Genomic DNA, 18,687 nt, shown 5'->3' with positions numbered 1-18,687 from the left:
TGGCAGTGAACAAACTTGGGACATGGGTTGGGCTGCAATATCATGGCCACCCTTCTTTACAACAAACATGGAATCAGTTAAAGTGAAAATTATTTATAAAAAAAAAAAGCTGACAGTACAATCAAATGGGCAGTAATAAGTGATAACACTTTGGCTCCTGGCCCTTCATGTATAAGTCACAATCAAATAACAACCCAACCGTGTCACATCCAAATTGAAAACAAAAATATCACATCTAAAAATTATACTTTTAAATTTCCCTTGATTTAGGAACATGACGGTGTAAAGACAAGACACAAAATATAAGAGGCACAATTTTCATATAGAGGATCTATTAGGGAGGAAGATTGAATACAATGTCTCTTTTCTTCTCCCATTTGCAAAATGCAAATAAGCCATTAACAATGTGAATTCTCACATAACCCAAGAATTCCACACAAAATTACTAAATGATTGCAAGAAAATAAATGTTGGTTTATTTAAAAAGAAACATACTCATATTTTATAAACAACGTAAGTTTAATCTCTGTTATGAATATAAAGATCCTAATAGATAATCTATAAATACTTCTATAAACACTTTTTGAGTTTCAATATCAAATCCTAAAACCTATCTTATCTAAACTTTTCATTGTTCAAATATAAAAAATCAGATTTGCGAGACATTTTATATTCTGAGATATATATCCTGCTAAGAATAAAGGAGAAAAACAAAAGAAAAAGAAGAGTAGAAGAAGAAGAACAAGTCATAGACAACAGTTAAAATAGAAGAATAGAAAAAGAGAAAGGCAAAATGTACACATCAGCGCCATGATTACAATCATCACTTACAAGCCCACAAACCAAGCCTATATTCCAAACAATTCTTCCTTTACTTGGTTTTCAACCTTCTTCACTTTTTCCCTCCTTTTTGCTCCTTCTCTTGCTTGCACCCTCCAACACTCTCCCCATCTTTCCTTTCTCTCTCTCACAACTGCACACAGTCTCCACCACCAATATATATACACTTTTGGTTCCATCATTAGCCCACAAACACAAACATCTTCCCTTTTCTCTTCTCTAGATCATGCACCATCTTCCTTTCTCTTTCATCGATTCAAAGGCAGAACTACTATAACTTGGCAACCACATTCAAAAAGAAGTGAGAGAGGAGAAGAAGCTGCATAGTAAGATTAAAAGATGGAAAGGAGTGTAATTTACTATGTTACATTTCTCATACTGTGTCTGTTTCTCTGTTCAGGTAATACCCTTTCTCTAGTTCACTCTATAGTTCTTATATCTTCCTTTTCTTATCTGTTTTTTTGGTTTAGCTCTGAATCTGATGGTTCTACTCTGACATGGGTAGATCAGTTGCTTCTGGTTTAAGATATTGTTTCTCAATTCTCAGTCTTTGGTTCTCATTTTCAATTGCTTATTCTTTATCTTCTGCACATATTCTGTGCTTTTCTCTTTAACTGATATTCTCTTGGACCCTTGAATATGTTTTGAATTCTAAACGGCTTTTCCTTCTCTCAACTTTGCCATTTCAATTGCTTTATTCTCTTCTTTACTTCAATTAGAATGGATATACATGTTGGACTGATTGGGAGCAATTCACTTTTTTCAGTTTTATTAGTCCATCCTGGCTTCTTTCCGTTGGATCTTAGTTTACAAATTGAGCTTTTCACTTTCTCTTTTTATTTGGATGACAATTTTCCTATATCAAAATATTGTCTCTTGTATTATTCCATTGAATACTCCTTCCAGCAATTATAGAGCCACACACACCATAGAAAAATGTAAACAAGTCCTTTTCTTGCTCATTTTTCTGGGGTTTCACATAGGACAGTTGCATCCAACCTCTCTCTAGTTCCACCGTTTCTTGAAAAGATACAAAGGGCCCAACTGCTTTGACTCATATATGCCTCTCTGTACATAGGATACCCTACCTGTCCTTAAGTGTCCATCTATATGCACTATTCCAAGTTATTACCTTTTGAAACATTGTAGAGGCCTAAAGGTGCCAAATTATAATAATTAGTTTGAATGAAAATTTCCTCAACTTTTCTAATGAAATAGCAAAACAGTTTTGGTTTCCATACTAGGTTGAATGTCATAGGCACAATTTGAATCCTTTCAAAAAGAAAAAAAAGAAAGAAAAAAAAAGGCCTAATTTGTTTCAAACCAATATTTGATTTCATTTCATTTCTCTCTTCACATGCTTTAGACATAGTACAGAACAAAGTAATTCAATTGTCATTTCAAAGACAGGTTCAAGTAGGACACAAAAGGAAGTACCTAGACATGTGAATGTACTACTAGGACATGAAGGGAAACAAGAATTCACAGCCTCAATTTCTACAGTCCAAAAGGATATTACCACTCCAATCACCACCATTCCAAACTTAGTTCCCACCACTCCAACCATTTCAACATCACCATTCCTGAACCCTAATTCCAACCCTGACACAGTCTCTCCAGCCTCTACACTACCATTGACCCCTCCAACCACTGTGAACTCACCAATGTCTTCAGGTGCAAGTTGGTGTGTTGCAAGCCCAACTGCCTCACAGATTGCTTTGCAAGTTGCATTGGACTATGCTTGTGGCTATGGTGGGGCTGATTGCTCAGCAATTCAACCTGGTGGAAGCTGTTACAACCCAATTTCCATTAGGGACCATGCTTCTTATGCTTTCAATAAGTATTATCAAAGGAATCCTGTTCCAAATAGCTGCAATTTTGGTGGAACTGCTGTCATCATTAGCACCAACCCAAGTAAGGCGTTTGCTGTTATAGTTGTCACTACTTTTTCAATTATGTTACATTCATTTTAGTTTTTAAGCAAGTCCAAGGGTATGGTCAAGTTGTTGGGTATATTGAGAATTTATATAAAAATTATAAGTAGATGTTTTTTTTTTCCCCTAAAGTTATTGGTTTTAGAAATTCGAAGTTTTATTCATTATTTTTTGGATCATAAGGGTATTATAAAAGAAAATGAGCCCGGAAAACTGGTAGTAGAAGTTTGTGCTAAATTGACATGCAGAGGTAGGGCCCTTTGGGTTGGTAATCAGACACGTATATGTGCATGATTGTTGGGTTTCATTTTGAACAGACTAAAAAGAAATTATTGCATCTTTGAATAGATTATAGGCTGTGACTTGGGGATGCAGGAGCTAAAAACTGTTATCTGAGTGATGCAAAAGTCAAAACATTTTTGTACGCAGCATCTTGAAAGCCTCCTTTATATATTGTCACAAATATCTATAAGTCCTGCTGTTCATTACAATTTTTTCATTAAATGTGTTTAAATAAATTGTATACAAATATATTATATATATGAATGAGAAAGAGCAAAATAATATTTAAATAAACCACTTGAATTTAAGATCAAGTAACATAATGCTTGGTGCAAAATTTATGAAATTGGTTGGGATTATTTATGGAAAAATAATTATTTTTAAAAAGATTCCCCAAAAAAACTAAAAAAAGCATATACTAAAATAATATGATATATATATATATATGCTTAATTTTAGTTTCTTTTTCTTTTAAGTGGAATGACTTACTTATTTATACCGATTATAATCACTCATCTCACGTATCCATCTTTATTACATTTTTTATTGCCCAACACAACAATACCTTTATCTTGTACAAAACATGGACAATTAAATTAGATGTACATTTTTGTTTTATTTCCAGCTCACAGCTCTTCAAATATTATTTAATTTTTGGTTGTTGAGGACATTTGATGAATGCATTTATATGTTTTGCAGGCACTGGTGCATGTCAATATCCATCCACTAGGTGACCCTTTCTTTCCCATATACTACATGCTTAATTTCAACTCTTCATTTGTTATGTTGCCACAATTGGAGCAGAAAATATCATACTTATTAACTTGTGTAAAAAATTGCAGCACTAGTACATCAATCTTGAACACAACAAACTCAAGCGGTGCAAACGTTTTTGGTTCAGTGCCAGTGCCCACAAACCCCTCTCCCTCTGCTGCACCAGACACATTAAATACCTTTGCTGATATTTGTGTCATTCTATGGATAATATCATCTTTTCTCTAAAATGGTTGAGAGTTGGATGTTGCAGCTCTGAACAGGAAAATTTTGCCCCTTTTACAGGTTTTTTGGGAGACACAAAAGCAAATAGCTACATGACAATCAACACCACATAAATGGTAGAAAGAAAAGGCAATCTAAGATGATGGACATTTGTAGAGATAGACTGTGCATAACTTTTTTGTTTAATTTTCTTTGTGTTGCTCACATTTTTTCTGTTGTATTGTTAGATCTTAGAAAAATAATATATCTTTGTAGTTGCCTTTTCTATTTAATTATATAAATCAGGATCAAATTTGTTGGCTAGGACTTTAAAGTCCATTTTAATCTTGTTGGTACTACCTATGACTTAGTGTACAGGTGTTAACTCTAATTTCTTAGTTAATATTTAATCTTGTAAGATCAATGGTGATATTACAAAACAGCAGTGAATATGTACAGTGGTGGGAGCCAACTTTTGCTTCTGAATTCTGAACATTGGAATTTGTTCAAATGTCATGTACTGATATCTCACAGGTCCCCTACTCATAGTGTTTGTAGCCATAATAATAATTGAAATTGATTTGGTGGATGAGTTTGGTAAGTTCACACATCTACAACTGCATGCAGAGCTGGAAGAGGATAAACAGTACCATATACTATCCACTGATTACCTTTTTCAGTCACTACACAACCAACTACTTCTTTTACCTTCTCAAGTAAATAATTGCACTACCTTCTAGAAACACACACCTTATCACCCACCACCTATATCATTTTGAAAGTGTCTTTCTATTATGGACATTAATTTTTTTTATCACTGATTTTGAAGTTTGGTAGTTTTTTTTTTTATGGAATTTTGAAGTGTTAAATATGATCGAAAAGAAGTACGAATAAAAGTTGGTATGGAACAGGTTTATATCTTATAAACACGTGAATTCAATTTTTTGTTACAATGTGAGAATTTTATTAGTAATTAATTTGTAAATAACTTATAAGTGTTTCTTTAGCCTTAAAAAGTCTATCGAGCTAGTCTTTCAAATCTAACTCACCTAAATAACTAAATTTCTCATCATAAAAAAATGTGATTGAAATATATTTTAAAATTAATTTAAATTACGTATTTACATCAAAAAGTGTGTTTTATTAAAAAACATTAGAAACAATTTTGTAACTTAAGGGACAAATAACCGTAACTTAGGACTACTCTCAAATTCATGTTGTTGATAAATTATAAATACGAAGGAATCATCCACAAATATATGAGAAGCTGAGAAATTTTTATCCTGCATACTCTATCCAACTCAAACTTTCTTGCTTTTTCTATACGTGAAGAGATTATAGGATTTCTAACATGTATATAACATTTTTCTTCATAATAATAATACGAGTTTTCTTTAGTGTGTAAAGATTTAGGTATGGCTTTTAAAGTAGGTATCATAAAAAAAATTTATGATACATGTTAAATTATAATCGGATAATAGTGGAAAAACTTTAACACAGCTAGTACATTCTAGTTAAATATAAACGATAAATCATGCATGTAAAAGAAAATAACTGGCCCTTCTAACACTAACTCTCTTTGGTTTGGAGATTGGGATTGCGCCATCATGTTCAATGGTTTAAAAATGGAATGGAATTGGGCCTTCTTTTTTACGAAGAACAATGGTGGATCTATTTTTTTTTTTAATACACCTCCTTCAAATTAATAATACACATATCATTTTTATTTATTTTTTAAATACTTTATTCTGAAAATTATTTTTTTGGAACAGAAAAACTATACTTCTAAAATATACTTTTCATAAGGAAAAAAATATACACTTTCGAAAAGTAATTTTGAAAGATAAATAAATTATTCTTTTGAAAAGTATTTTTCAAAAGATAAATAAATTGCTCTTTTGAAAAATACTTTATTAAGTTATATTTTTTTTACTTTTAGAAAGTACTTTTTGAAAGTATAACACTCATATTTTGATGTGTTTGTTTTATAGGAGGTTGTGTTATGTGTTAGGTTGGGTAAGTTAAAAGAAGGCATAAGAGGGGTTATCTTAAGTTTTAGACTCATAACTCAAGTTTTTAAAAAGTCTAGAGAGAAAAACTACTAAGAAGTACTATAGGAGAGTGAATCTTCTCCTTTTTCTCTAGTCAAGGAACCCTTTTTATTCCTCCCTTCAAGTTGATTAGAACCTTGGAGATGAGGATCCCAAGTCGGTGAAGTTGAGAGTCTCTGACACAATGTTGTGCGAAGCTCTCTCATTCGAGACTCGGAGTCAATTTCTCCTTTTCTTCCTCTTCCTTGGTTCTCCATGAATTGAGATAAGGGAAGCTTGACTTTTTTTATCCTTTGTTGTTGCATGTTGAATGTATTGTTGATTTTCTCATTAATGGCAAATTATATTGATATTTGGAGTTGTCATAGGTATTTTTGAGGTATTTGGGGTTTTAGGGGAAAAAATCTTGATTTTTTACCTAAATCCTTGTTGTAAGTTGTTTTGTTGTAAGAAATTAAGTATTGGTGATGTTCATATGAGTTTTGCTGGTTTGAATTTGAGTTTAGAGTTTGTAGGTGAGCATGGGATGGATTAGAGAGACTTGAAAACTCCAAAATCATGAGCAACAAAGATTGTCTTTATCACGAATTCGTTGAGCAGTTTTGAAACAATTGAGTGAAATGAGGATGGGAATAAGGGTGTCTCTAAAAAAATCCACTTAAGTCAAGATTCGCTAAGAGGAATTGAAAGGACTGAGCAAATCAATGATTTTTGAATTAGAGTTTGTTCTTAATAAAAGTTGTAGCCTTAGATGTTATCTTTTCAATGACTTTGAAATTACCTAAAAAGGAAGTCTAAGACTTTAGTTATGACCATTTTAGTGAACAAGGGTCAAGTTGTCAACATTTACGCAAACTAATGTGATTTTTGTGAATTTTAATATAGTAGATGATGGAGTTAGAACTTGAAGTCTTCATAAGAGTTATATATAACCTTTTTTAGATTTCATATGAGATAAAGATGAATTTGATTAGATTAGTGAAACCCCAATTGTGTTGTGTTATGTGAAGTTGTCATTGAATGATAATTGATTTTGATAAGTTTTATGTTGATACATGTTGTATGATGTTTTAAGTTATCTTATAGTAGAATGGGGATATATGGATTGTATGATGGATAATGTATAATGATAATTATGTTGTTAAGGTGAAAGATGATTTATGGACATGTTGCATATTTTATGAAGTGTTATAAGTTGAATGGTGTAAGTTAGTTGATGCATAAGTTATAAGAATTGAATGATGCTAAGTTGCTAGAGATGTGTGATGAAATGGTATGCTGACAATATATATATATATATATATATATATATATATATATATATATATATATATATATGGTTGTATGTGATGAGGTACATGCTAAATATTGTGTTTATTATTGTTGTTAAGTTGAAAGTTGATATGTATGTTAATAGATGGTTAAGTTGTAAAGATGTAAGTTGATATGATGTTATGTTGTTATGGTTAAAACATAAGTTAAGTGATGTTTAAGCTATAACAATGTATGATGATAAATTGTTAAGTTGTTAGGCATGTGATTGTACACATGTCTATGTTCAGATACATAGGAACTATAAGAGAGTTAAAGATGTTTTTGAAATTTAATATCCCATTATATGAATATACATTGTGTTGAACCCTTTAGTAAGTAAGTCGATTTTTAAATGGGCAAGTTGTTTTCAATTGTCTCATATAGATTCTATGTGGTATCTGTATGTGGACAAGGTCGAGACATATAGGGACAAGGATGAGTTATATTGATTACAAGTGACCAACTGAGTAAAGTACGAAGTTGGGAACTTAATCCCTAACCGAGTATAGGAGGATTGTGGTATTTGGAAGATAGTTAGTTGGTTAATTTCATAGGAGACTTAGTGTTACAAGCTAATGTCGTGGTAAGCTCATATCCAAATTATTTTACCTTGACATAGTACCATACTTCCTAATTTAAATGGCAAAACCTAATAAACCAATCTAGTTTATACTAATTGTTGTTTTAGCCTTGTGCTAGTCATTGTTTTTTATCTTAGTGTCAATCGTTCTTTTCTAGTATTATACCAACTGTTATGATTTAATAGGATCAAGTCACTTAAACTATTCACCTCAATTGTAGGAGATCTGATTGATATGCATGACGACGCATCAATTGTAAATCTACGTTGTTCTATTAAATGTGTGAGTGGATTGAAGTTGTATGAGTGGTTGTATTGTTGTAGTTGTTTATGATGTGTTGGTATTTATCGTTGTTTATGCTACTTATTACATAACTAGTGTTGATTATATATGTATATATGTGTGTGTAAGTGTTGTTATGTTAAAGGTTCAAAGATGTATGAGTTGCTATATAATGAACGATATGAACATAATATTGTATAAAGACGATGTATTATTTGATAACTGTGATGAAATTACCTAAGTTGTACGAGTACTTGGGTACTTTAAGTTGTATGTCAAGACATGATATGATGTAATGAGCGATGTTCCTTTTAAGCCATTTATGTTGCATGATGTTATATGACTTTGTTTTTGTATCACAAACTTACCTTATATTTTTCCTTATGGTTTGGGACTGTTATGATTATACTTAGTATGAGAGCAGAATAAGATTAACGAGTCAAGTTGTGTTGTTCGGTGGTGAGTCATATTGGAGGTGACTTTCTTTTGGATGTTGCTATCCTGAGGTAGTTAGGTTTATATAGACATTTGACTGACAACTAAGTTTATTTTGTATACAGTAGTTACTTCTTTTATATGAAGTATGTGTATATATATATTTATGAAAAATTATTTTATTTCTTACATATATGACTGCTTGGATAAAATTTACCTACTTGTTACATAATATCCTAGGTAGATGTTTAATGTTTATGCTTCCACTTAATTGTTACTAGATTGCAATAAGTGTAATGACCAGACGGGTCATTATAAAAAGTATATTTTTTGTCTTCTTGAAAGTACTTTCTAAAAGTATTTTTTTTATTCTGAAAAATATTTTTCAAAAGTATGTTTTAGCATTTTCAAAATCCAAGAGTAAAAAAATACTTTTAAAAAGTACTTTTTAAAATTGAAAAAATATGCTTCCAGAAATGTATTTTTGTCTTTGGAATGTGTATTTATTTTTTTAATTACAATTTTGCATATTAGTTTGTAAAGATAGTCACATCAATTCATTTAGTGCTTTTAGTTCTTAGGTTAGTTGGTTTTTCTTAAAAAAAATAAATAGGAATCTAACTTAACCTTTTAAAACTAACTAGTAGGATAAAGATTATTCCTCACTTAATTACATTATTATGATACAAAAGTGATTTTCCAAAACCTAGCACAATGCTTTAATATGCCTAAACATAAAAATAATATAACAAAAGTATCTTACCAAAAGTAAATTCTCAATCCTTCTATTTTATAAACATTTCTTTGTCATGCCATTATAAACCCAATTTTTTTTTACTATTTAGTTTTAATTTGTTTTATGAAAAAAATAATAAAGAGATAAATTAATAAATTTTTTACTAAAAGTTGTTAAAATAAATCATTCAACATCGCCATTAGTATTTTTTAATAAAAGATCAAGTTTAATTTCTGATTTAAATATGTAGTTATGACTAGAGACCTTAGTTTATCCTTACAAATAATGAAACCGGTGAAAAAGTTATACCAATTAACTAGTTATAAAAAAGAATCAGTTTGTTTGTTAATGTATTAAAAAAATGTTTTACAATATAGAAGATGTTACCATATTCCCTAACAAAGTTATTTAAAAGTTATATGATGAACTATTTATATTGACAACATGAACCTAATTAAAATGAAGAACAAAAAAAAAACCATTAATTGTAAATATTTATTTCCATTAATTATATTAAACACTTCATAAAAAAAACATATAAAATACAATTTGATTTTATAATAATTCTAAAATTTATATTTAATATATATAAAATTGAAAAATAGATATATTTTTAATAATAAATAAATAGTTTATATACCGTGCATTGCATGGGTCTTAAATCTAGTTCCCTAACAAAATCAAAACGCAGTTAACTTAATTTAATTGTATCAAGAACCAAAATTAAAAGACTGTCCACAAAAATTATACAGAGAAAATGAATGAGTTAACATAAGACCCGTATTACTCTCATTAGAGGACTATTGTACCCCATAATAGGTCAGGACTAGAACTATATATTAGTATGACATGCTATATTCTCATCCGTATCTATGATAACATCAAGTCATGTAATTAATAGGAATAATTTAACGAAACGTTTCCATGCAAACTATGTGCATTGAACAGACATATCAAATGATTAAGGGTTCACCAAACCACAAAATGAGGGTGACATGAATTGCTGTACTAACCGTCTCACACAAACAAACAAAATATGAAAGAATTAGTCTCCATAAGGTTGGTTTTCAAAGATTTTGTACCAAAGGCATGTCTTTACATTTTGAATAAGTTTAATTGCTCCACCTTGACCTACCTTCCCTGCCCTGTAGGAAATCGCGAAAACATTAATTATTTGGTCACAGGCGCTTCTCACCTCTTAATTTCAATCATCCCAATGTTATTGTCATAAATGTAGTTTCATCTAAGTTGGAGTGACGTATAACTAATATTTCAGTTAAAACAAATAAATCTACTCGGGTGTACTGTGTGTAACGTAAAAGAAATTTAGGCAGATAAAATTTAAATTATAATTACACTTATTAAATGTGATATCTATTTAATTTGAATAGTGCATAAGTCACTGTAAAACTATGTGTAGTGTAGTGCCTAAGGAATCATGTCACTTGCGATAATCACGTCACAGACAGCAGATTAGTTGAACAATTAAAATCAAACCACACATGTCCCACTTCGAGTATGACCAGTTTTGCTTTGGGAATGCACAATGCCATAGACAGCATAACAGAACATAGTACAGTAAATAATTGATGTTGACTTTTGTGAAACTTCAATTTGAATAGAAAACATACAACTCCCTCTATTTCTTGTTATAGAATTTTTAGTAAAATTTTATTTTTATTTACTTGTCATTTTTAAAATTTAGGATAACATTAATGACTATATTATTAATTATACCCTTTTTTTTTCCCTATTTTCTAAATAATTTACACATTATAACTAATATACATTTGTTATAAAGAAAAATCAAAGAGGTAATACATAAATGTGTCAGTTACTAATATTTTTCGGTAAAGAATTTGATGCAACTGGTTGAGAATATAGAACTAGAACTAGTAGTCAACGACAGTTTGTATTGAGAGGAGCAATTTGACTTGCGATGATTCTGTAATTGGTTTTGCAAAGTCAAATTGATTCGATGATGTGGTTGGTCTAACTTGCTATTGGCCTACAAAAAATGGCAAGGGAAAATGCAATAGAATTAGTTTGACTAAAGGGTTTTCAAAGGGATACACATACACACGTTCCAATGCTCAGGCCAACATTTGAAAGACATAGTAGCAATGCTCTAAGGCGGTCACCAACATTTTAACCTACCCACTGTATTTGTGTCAGTGGCTAATAATATTATCTGGCATCATGTAGAGAGCACTTGCATGAAAGAAAATGCAACAGCCAATGCTGAAAATGGAAACAAAAGAAAAATATGTAGGAAGGTGAAGTTAATGCCAGCGGTGTGGTTAACCAAATGCCACAATGAACAATCCCTTCTTCTGCACCCTTTTAATGACTCTATAAATATTCTCTGCACACTTGGCTCTTCTCCACACATTGTCCCTCTCTCTCATCTTGCCTTTCTTTCTCCTTCTCAAACACATCATCAACTTTTCAATGGTGTTTCCAGTGGTGCTCCTAAGGCTTGCAGAATGGATCTTGTACCAGTTGCTTGCCAACTCATGTTATAGAGCAGCAAGGAAAATGAAAAGTTATGGCTTTCATTTGGGGTATTTGTCATCTAAACCACCCCTTCGTCCTTCCCCTTTCCCTAGTGTCACCAAATGTGATTTGGAGGGTAGAGGCTCTCAAACACTTGCTTGTGACATCCATAGAGTCCTCTTGAGGTCTCACTCCTTCTTTCCTTACTTCATGCTTGTTGCCTTTGAAGGTGGCAGCATTTTGAGGGCACTCCTCTTGCTTTTGTCTTGTCCTGTGCTGTGGATTTTGGACCATGAGCTGAAGCTTAGGGTCATGACCTTCATCACCTTTTGTGGCCTAAGAACAAGTGTCATGGAAAGCATGTCAAGGGCTGTTTTGCCCAAGTTTTACTTGGAGAATCTCAACCTGCATGCTTATGAGGTTCTAGCTTCAGCAGGGTCCAAAGTTGTGTTCACAAGTGTGCCTAGAGTTATGGTGGAAGGGTTTCTTAAGGAGTATTTGAGTGTTGGGGCTGTTGTTGGCACAGAGTTGCACACTGTTGGTTCCTACTTCAGTGGTTTGCTTTCTGGCTCTGGCTTACTTGTGAAGCACAGAGCACTAAAGGATTATTTTGGAAATTCAAAGCCTGATGTTGGGGTTGGAAGCTCTTGTGTTCATGATCATCTTTTCCTCTCCCTTTGCAAGGTAAGTCTCAAGTTAGCTCCCTGTTTAACCACCACAGTTACTGTTCAACTCTTGTCGGTACAGTGTTCTTAACTCTTAAGTAACCTTTCACTGTTTCCACAACCCACTAGAAAGCTGAGACCTCTGCTTACAAGCATTAAATGAAAAAAAATAAAACCATTCAAACCTCAACGTTAAACCTGTACGGGTTATTCAGGTGTACTGTGTTGTTTCCCTTTTTGACAAAACTTTGTTAGTACAATACAGTTAAATAGCAGTCATAGCAATATAATATTTCTAACACACTATTATTTATTAAAGTTTATTAGAAACTACAAAATAATAAGTCTGTTGCATTTATATTCTAATTCGGTAGACATGTTTTTATTGAATTTATTGGTGAATTGTGTCTAATTCCAGCTATATGATAATGACAGGAATCATATGTGGTGAACAATGAAGAGGGGAAGAGCAACACAAGCTCAGTGATGCCAAGGGACAAATATCCAAAGCCCTTAATATTTCATGATGGAAGACTAGCATTCCTGCCTACACCCTCAGCAACTCTCTATATGTTCATGTGGTTTCCATTTGCAATTCTTTTGGCCATTTATAGAATCCTTCTTGGTGTATTACTTCCTTATGGATTGGCAATGACCTTAGGTGTTTGGAGTGGCATAAATCTTCATGTGAAAGGCAGTGTCCCTGAAAAGTCAGATCCAAACAAAGGGGTCCTCTATGTGTGCTCCCACAGGACCCTCCTTGATCCTGTTTTTCTAAGCACGTGTTTGGCAAAGCCTTTGACTGCAGTCACATACAGCTTAAGCAAGGTGTCTGAGTTGATAGCCCCTATTAGGACTGTGAGGTTGACAAGGGACAGAAAGCAAGATGGTGAAACCATGCAAAGGCTTCTGAGTGAAGGTGATTTGGTGGTGTGTCCTGAAGGGACAACATGTAGAGAGCCATATTTATTGAGGTTCAGCTCACTTTTTGCAGAATTGGCTGATGAGATAGTGCCTGTGGCAATTAATACTCATGTGAGCATGTTCTATGGGACCACAGCAAGCGGTTTGAAATGCTTGGACCCTATTTTCTTTTTCATGAATCCAAGGCCTAGCTATTATATTGAGGTTCTTGGAAAGGTGCCAAAGGAACTCACATGTGGTGGTGGAGGAAGGTCAAGCTGTGAGGTGGCTAACTATATACAGAAACAGTTGGCTGATGCTTTGGGATTTGAGTGCACCAAACTCACAAGGAGGGATAAGTACATGATGCTAGCAGGGAATGAGGGGATTGTTCATGAAGACAAGTGGACAAAATGATATTGATGTTGATCATCATATGTGGAAATGGGGTTCCCACTGATCTTTTCAAATTTGATGTACACTTGTTTTTTGGTTGCCTTATTTGTGTTTGTTTTTTTTAGGTCTTGTTGGATATGATATGACCATTAATTTGTGATTGTGATATTAACTGAATGATAGTGTCAACTGTTAAGCATATTAACGTAGTACACTTTGTTTCTCAGAAGTAACCAGGATTTGACTAAAAATCATGGGCTTACATGATTTAAATGAGATTATAAGTAGAAACATTATTGTCACTTTTATTTACATTATATTAAAGAAATTGTAGTTAAAAAAATGTTCAGCCTGTGTGTAGATCAAAGAATGTCCCAAAATAATAAAAATAAAATAGTGGTTTGCTTGATTCATAACTATTATTAAAAGAAAAAGATAGGGTTCATTTGGAAGAATACGATGGAACTTATTATTAGTTTATTACTAGTCAAATAAAAAATATTAAATGGTCGGAAGACTCGGAACTAGTTAGCATATTTATTCCTGTTAGATGAATGATATGATTTCCATTTGATATATACCATTTACCTGACACTCAATCAGGGTGCCTCCAGATTGGACCAAATCATCAACAATGACTACATTGACGACTGGTGGCATTGCCTTCCTTGATCCGAATTATTCTCTTATCACCTTCACGAACCTTTGTACATACCACCTATCACTTCAAAAAATTAGATACGCTAAGAAATGAATGAAAAGTTAAACAAGGATATACTTATAGAGAACCAACCATAGGAAAATTATCAAACTGCTTGTGGAATCGCTTCCAAGCACCATCATCTGGAAAAGCTATAACTATCTGAAAATAACAACCAGAATTCAGGATGCTAAAAAGTATATACTATTTATAATAGCAAGCATTGCAATGTGTCATGAATATGATACCAACATTTCTGTAAAAATTCAGGAAGGAAGGCAACATGTGGAATTGCTTCCAAATCCTTTTCCAACATCTGGAATCGCTTCCAAGCACCATCATCTGGAAAAGCTATAACTATCTGAAAATAACAACCAGGAATTCAGGATGTTAAAAAGTATATACTTGGATACCAACATTACTGCAAAAGTTCAGGAAGGAATGCAATATCTCAAGATTGGATCTACAAACAAAGGCAATGTGACTGAAGGAAATAACGGAATGCAGAATACTTGCACTATCAGTGTCAGGAAGCTGACTCAAACGATGTTTTAAGAAAGGAATACCATTCTCAAACAAGGGCAAAACCTCATCTCCAAAATAAAACCTCTCCAGCATAATATTTGTAGTAAAAAAAATGAGTGGACAAAGTTGTAGATTACATATATCAATATGATATCTAGTACATAAGAAGTGAAATAAGATAGAATGATCATGCAATGTTAAACTAAACAGTTTCGAGCCAGAAGCCGTGTTCTATTTAAAGGGGGGAGGGGAAGCTATAATAAGTTGGTATGTGGTTTTTCAAGATGTTTTACCTGTATATTGCCTCCAGTACTCAAGTATTGTTAAAAGTTTGAGTAAATTATTATTTGAGTTCACCATCTTTGATAGTATGTATAGATCGGAAGTCACCAATAAAGGGAGTGCAGATGTTTATGGTGTCTTCTAGTATACACATGATAGTGATATTTTATTTTCAAAAGATTTTCACGGGGAGGAATTTCCATCCATGTTTAAAATCAGGTACATGTTTTCTGCATAGACTCTTCATGACGCCTCATTTTGGTTCCTTTTCCAAATCTTTTTCTTCATCTCTTGAAGAAACTGCTTAAAACATTTTTATATAAACCATCATCTTTTTAAGTTCTAGCAAGACCCTAATAATAAGGAACTAACTAGAGAAAACAAATTGCTTCCATAAAAAAGTTGGTTAAATATTAAGAAAGTAAATGATTTCCAATTCATCCCTGATCTGGCAGAAAAACAGATGGGAGGAGAGTTGGTTAAAACCCAATGCAGGGTACATGACTAGCATGAATTATTGAGAGTCTGCCTGTACTTCACTCATTACGCAAAGTGCAAAAAAACTAAAACACATCATCAAAAGACCCTGCAAAAATACTTATATTAACAATCCAGAAGAACCTTAATTAAAGCACAACAATGCAACTCAAAAGTAATTCGTATGTATTTATGTTCAAATTGAAGCACACAAACCTGCAAGCCATGAATGTCATATATGACTAAGCTAGTTGGTCCACCTCTTGAAATTGGAATATTACATAGCATCCTTGCAAGGGTGAAGGCAATGGCTACATCTCCTTCCTCTTCCATTCTTTCAAAGGAACAAGTTGGAAAGAAAGGCAACACCGGTGTGAAGGAAGCAACAAAGAGACGAGGGAATGCATATATGACAGAGAGTTGCTCAAACATGCAGTGGCAGAATTTGGATAAAAAAATTGGAAATGTTAAATTAAATTTTTTATTAATTAAAATATAATAGAATTTCTCTTTTTTTACTCAATTTTTTTAGTTTTATTACAATTATTTTTTTTTGTGAAATAGGGAGCTTAAAAGCTCAAAAAGAAAACAAAATTTAAACTACTTCTGCTAGATTAAAAGTTAATAAGGAAAGGAAAAAATAGGAGGAGAGTCATAACCAATAAAATTCTCCTATGACACAACTTTATGTTTGGCTAGCAAATGAGCCACTAAATTGACTTCTCTAAAAATATGGGAAATTAAAAAACTCGAAAAAATATTGGATAACTAGCAAATTTTCTGAATTATATCAGCACAAAAATGATTCCTAGCACATCCGTCTTTCAACAGATTAATTGTTTCCAAAAAGTCTAATTCAAGTATGACTTGCATGCTTAGTTGACGATCCACAATAAACTGAAGTCCATGCAAAATGGCTCACAATTCTAATTGGATAATTGAGCAGCTACCCATTCTTCTAGTAAAAGCAATAATGCATCCACCTTCAAAGTTTCGGATCACTCCTCCACATGAACTCTCTTCCATTAGACATTGTACCGTCACAATTAACTTTAATAAAACTCTAGGAGGACAAATTCAAGAACCAGAGAGGGGGTTGTATGTTGGTTTATCTTCTAAGCCAAAAGGAGAATGGCTAAAAAGGAGTGAAGTCGTCCAAGACTCAATTTCATGTGCCAACTGATAATATACAAATATAATATTAATATATATATATATATGAGTATATATATATATAAAATTAGAAAAGTTTGGGAGAATCGTGGCTCCCCTTGTCATAATCAAGGTTCGTCATTGCAAACACGTGTGTTGGGGAGTTGAAAGAGGCTAAAAAGCAGCATGTTAACCTTGGAACACTGTTAATAGACATTAACTCGTGCATTGCACGGAAATAATATAATATACTTAAAAAATTAAATTTATAATAAATTTTATATTTAATAAATTTGTAAAGAGTTTGAAATAATGAATAGAAATATGTTTTTTTTTACTTTTCAAATACTATATTCTATATAAAAAAATATAAATATTATGAAAATTAACTTTCATATTGATTTTGGTACTAATATGAGAGTTCAATAGTTAATTATTATTCTCAAATCAAATAAAAATGATATCAATAATTTGAGATTCAAATTAAAGGAGAATTTGGAGATATTTTGATTTTATACAACTTTATTTTTATAATTAATTTGTAATTAAAAGACTCAATTTACAAAAATGTAAAAAAAACTATTTGCTTTACTCAATGAAAATTGCAAGAAAATTATTTTATTTTAATAAAAATTTAAATAAAATATCAAAGCACATGAAATATAATAAGTGAGTATAAGTAAAGCAAAATGAGCATAAACAATGCATAAAATTCTTAAATTATAAACTAAACCATGTTATATCACAAAATTTGTCTCTTTGAGAATTGTGATTTTTTTCTTCTACTTTTCAAGTATTTTATTCTATGTGAAAAAGCATAAATATGATAGAAATTCTTTTTAATTTTAAATTATAGTTTAGTGTTATTATTATATTTTAAATGTAGGACAACGTAACAGTTAATTCAATATAAATTTAAATGATTATACATAAATTATAAAAAATGAATAAAATTAATGTAAAATAATAAATATAACTAATTATGCATAAAAATACTTAAATTATAAATTAAATCATATAAATTGATTTGATTTTCTGTTATCAAAAAATTATGCATAATACAAATTAATATTTAAAAAAATAAAGAATAATTCTTATTAACATTAAAATGTTTTTTAATAATATTCTTATTTGATTGTATTTTAGCTCTATAATTCAAATTAAATTTCTTTGTAATTAAGATAATTTTTGTAGCATTGTATAAAATAATGCATACTCAAATAGATGTGTTAATCTAATTAAGTATATGTGTAGGTATCATATTTTAGAATAGATGACAATAAAATGATCTGGAACAACTATTTAATTAATAAAAATCAATTTAGACAATTTTTTTTTTTGAGGTGATCAATTTAGACAATTATGTCATAATAAAATGAAATAATTATATTACAATATATATTAAGTAACTGCTATTTAAAAAATTTATGAATAATTATATATTTATAATTGATTTACAATTAAGATATCCAATTTGATTAATAACTCGGTTATTGGGAAAAAAAACTCAATAAAAATTGTTTAAAAATAATAAATATTATACTTGTAAATAAAAACTAACTATTACTTGAGATATATAAATTTTGATTTAGTAAATAATTTCATATTAATTCTGGTACTAATATGAAATAGTTAACTATCATGTATAAATTAAAGAA

At 31.3% G+C, this 18,687-nt stretch overlaps 3 protein-coding genes across 4 annotated transcripts; 2 read left to right on the top strand and 1 right to left on the bottom strand.

The window, feature by feature from the left end:
• Positions 1–771: 771 nt before the first annotated feature.
• LOC109793875 (glucan endo-1,3-beta-glucosidase 12) lies at positions 772–4,560 on the top strand. Of its 2 annotated transcripts, none has more exons than XM_020353348.3 (4): positions 772–1,240; positions 2,247–2,754; positions 3,756–3,786; positions 3,899–4,560. In XM_020353348.3, the coding sequence occupies exons 1-4, from the start codon at positions 1,202–1,204 to the stop codon at positions 4,056–4,058; spliced, it is 738 nt and encodes a 245-aa protein (XP_020208937.1). In that variant the 5' UTR covers positions 772–1,201; the 3' UTR covers positions 4,059–4,560. The 2 variants fall into 2 exon arrangements, with proteins under 2 accessions (XP_020208937.1, XP_020208933.1); XM_020353344.3 differs by having other exon boundaries at positions 777–1,240; positions 2,251–2,754.
• A 5,407-nt stretch (positions 4,561–9,967) lies between these two features.
• Positions 9,968–17,258, bottom strand: LOC109810601 (ribose-phosphate pyrophosphokinase 4-like). The gene is made up of 6 exons (XM_083063560.1): positions 17,180–17,258; positions 16,094–16,308; positions 15,106–15,202; positions 14,687–14,751; positions 14,482–14,611; positions 9,968–10,578 (listed from the first exon to the last, which is right to left on the bottom strand). The coding sequence occupies exons 1-5, from the start codon at positions 17,256–17,258 to the stop codon at positions 14,522–14,524; spliced, it is 546 nt and encodes a 181-aa protein (XP_082919686.1). The 3' UTR covers positions 9,968–10,578; positions 14,482–14,521.
• On the top strand, positions 11,325–14,102 carry GPAT1 (glycerol-3-phosphate acyltransferase 1). The gene is made up of 2 exons (XM_020354387.3): positions 11,325–12,613; positions 13,030–14,102. The coding sequence occupies exons 1-2, from the start codon at positions 11,885–11,887 to the stop codon at positions 13,912–13,914; spliced, it is 1,614 nt and encodes a 537-aa protein (XP_020209976.2). The 5' UTR covers positions 11,325–11,884; the 3' UTR covers positions 13,915–14,102.
• Positions 17,259–18,687: the final 1,429 nt, after the last annotated feature.

Source organism: Cajanus cajan, chromosome 9 (assembly GCF_000230855.2).
Source record: "Cajanus cajan strain Asha chromosome 9, NIPB_CcT2T_4, whole genome shotgun sequence".
Taxonomy (NCBI): Eukaryota; Viridiplantae; Streptophyta; class Magnoliopsida; order Fabales; family Fabaceae; genus Cajanus; species Cajanus cajan.
This window is presented reverse-complemented; position numbering and strand designations above follow the sequence as displayed.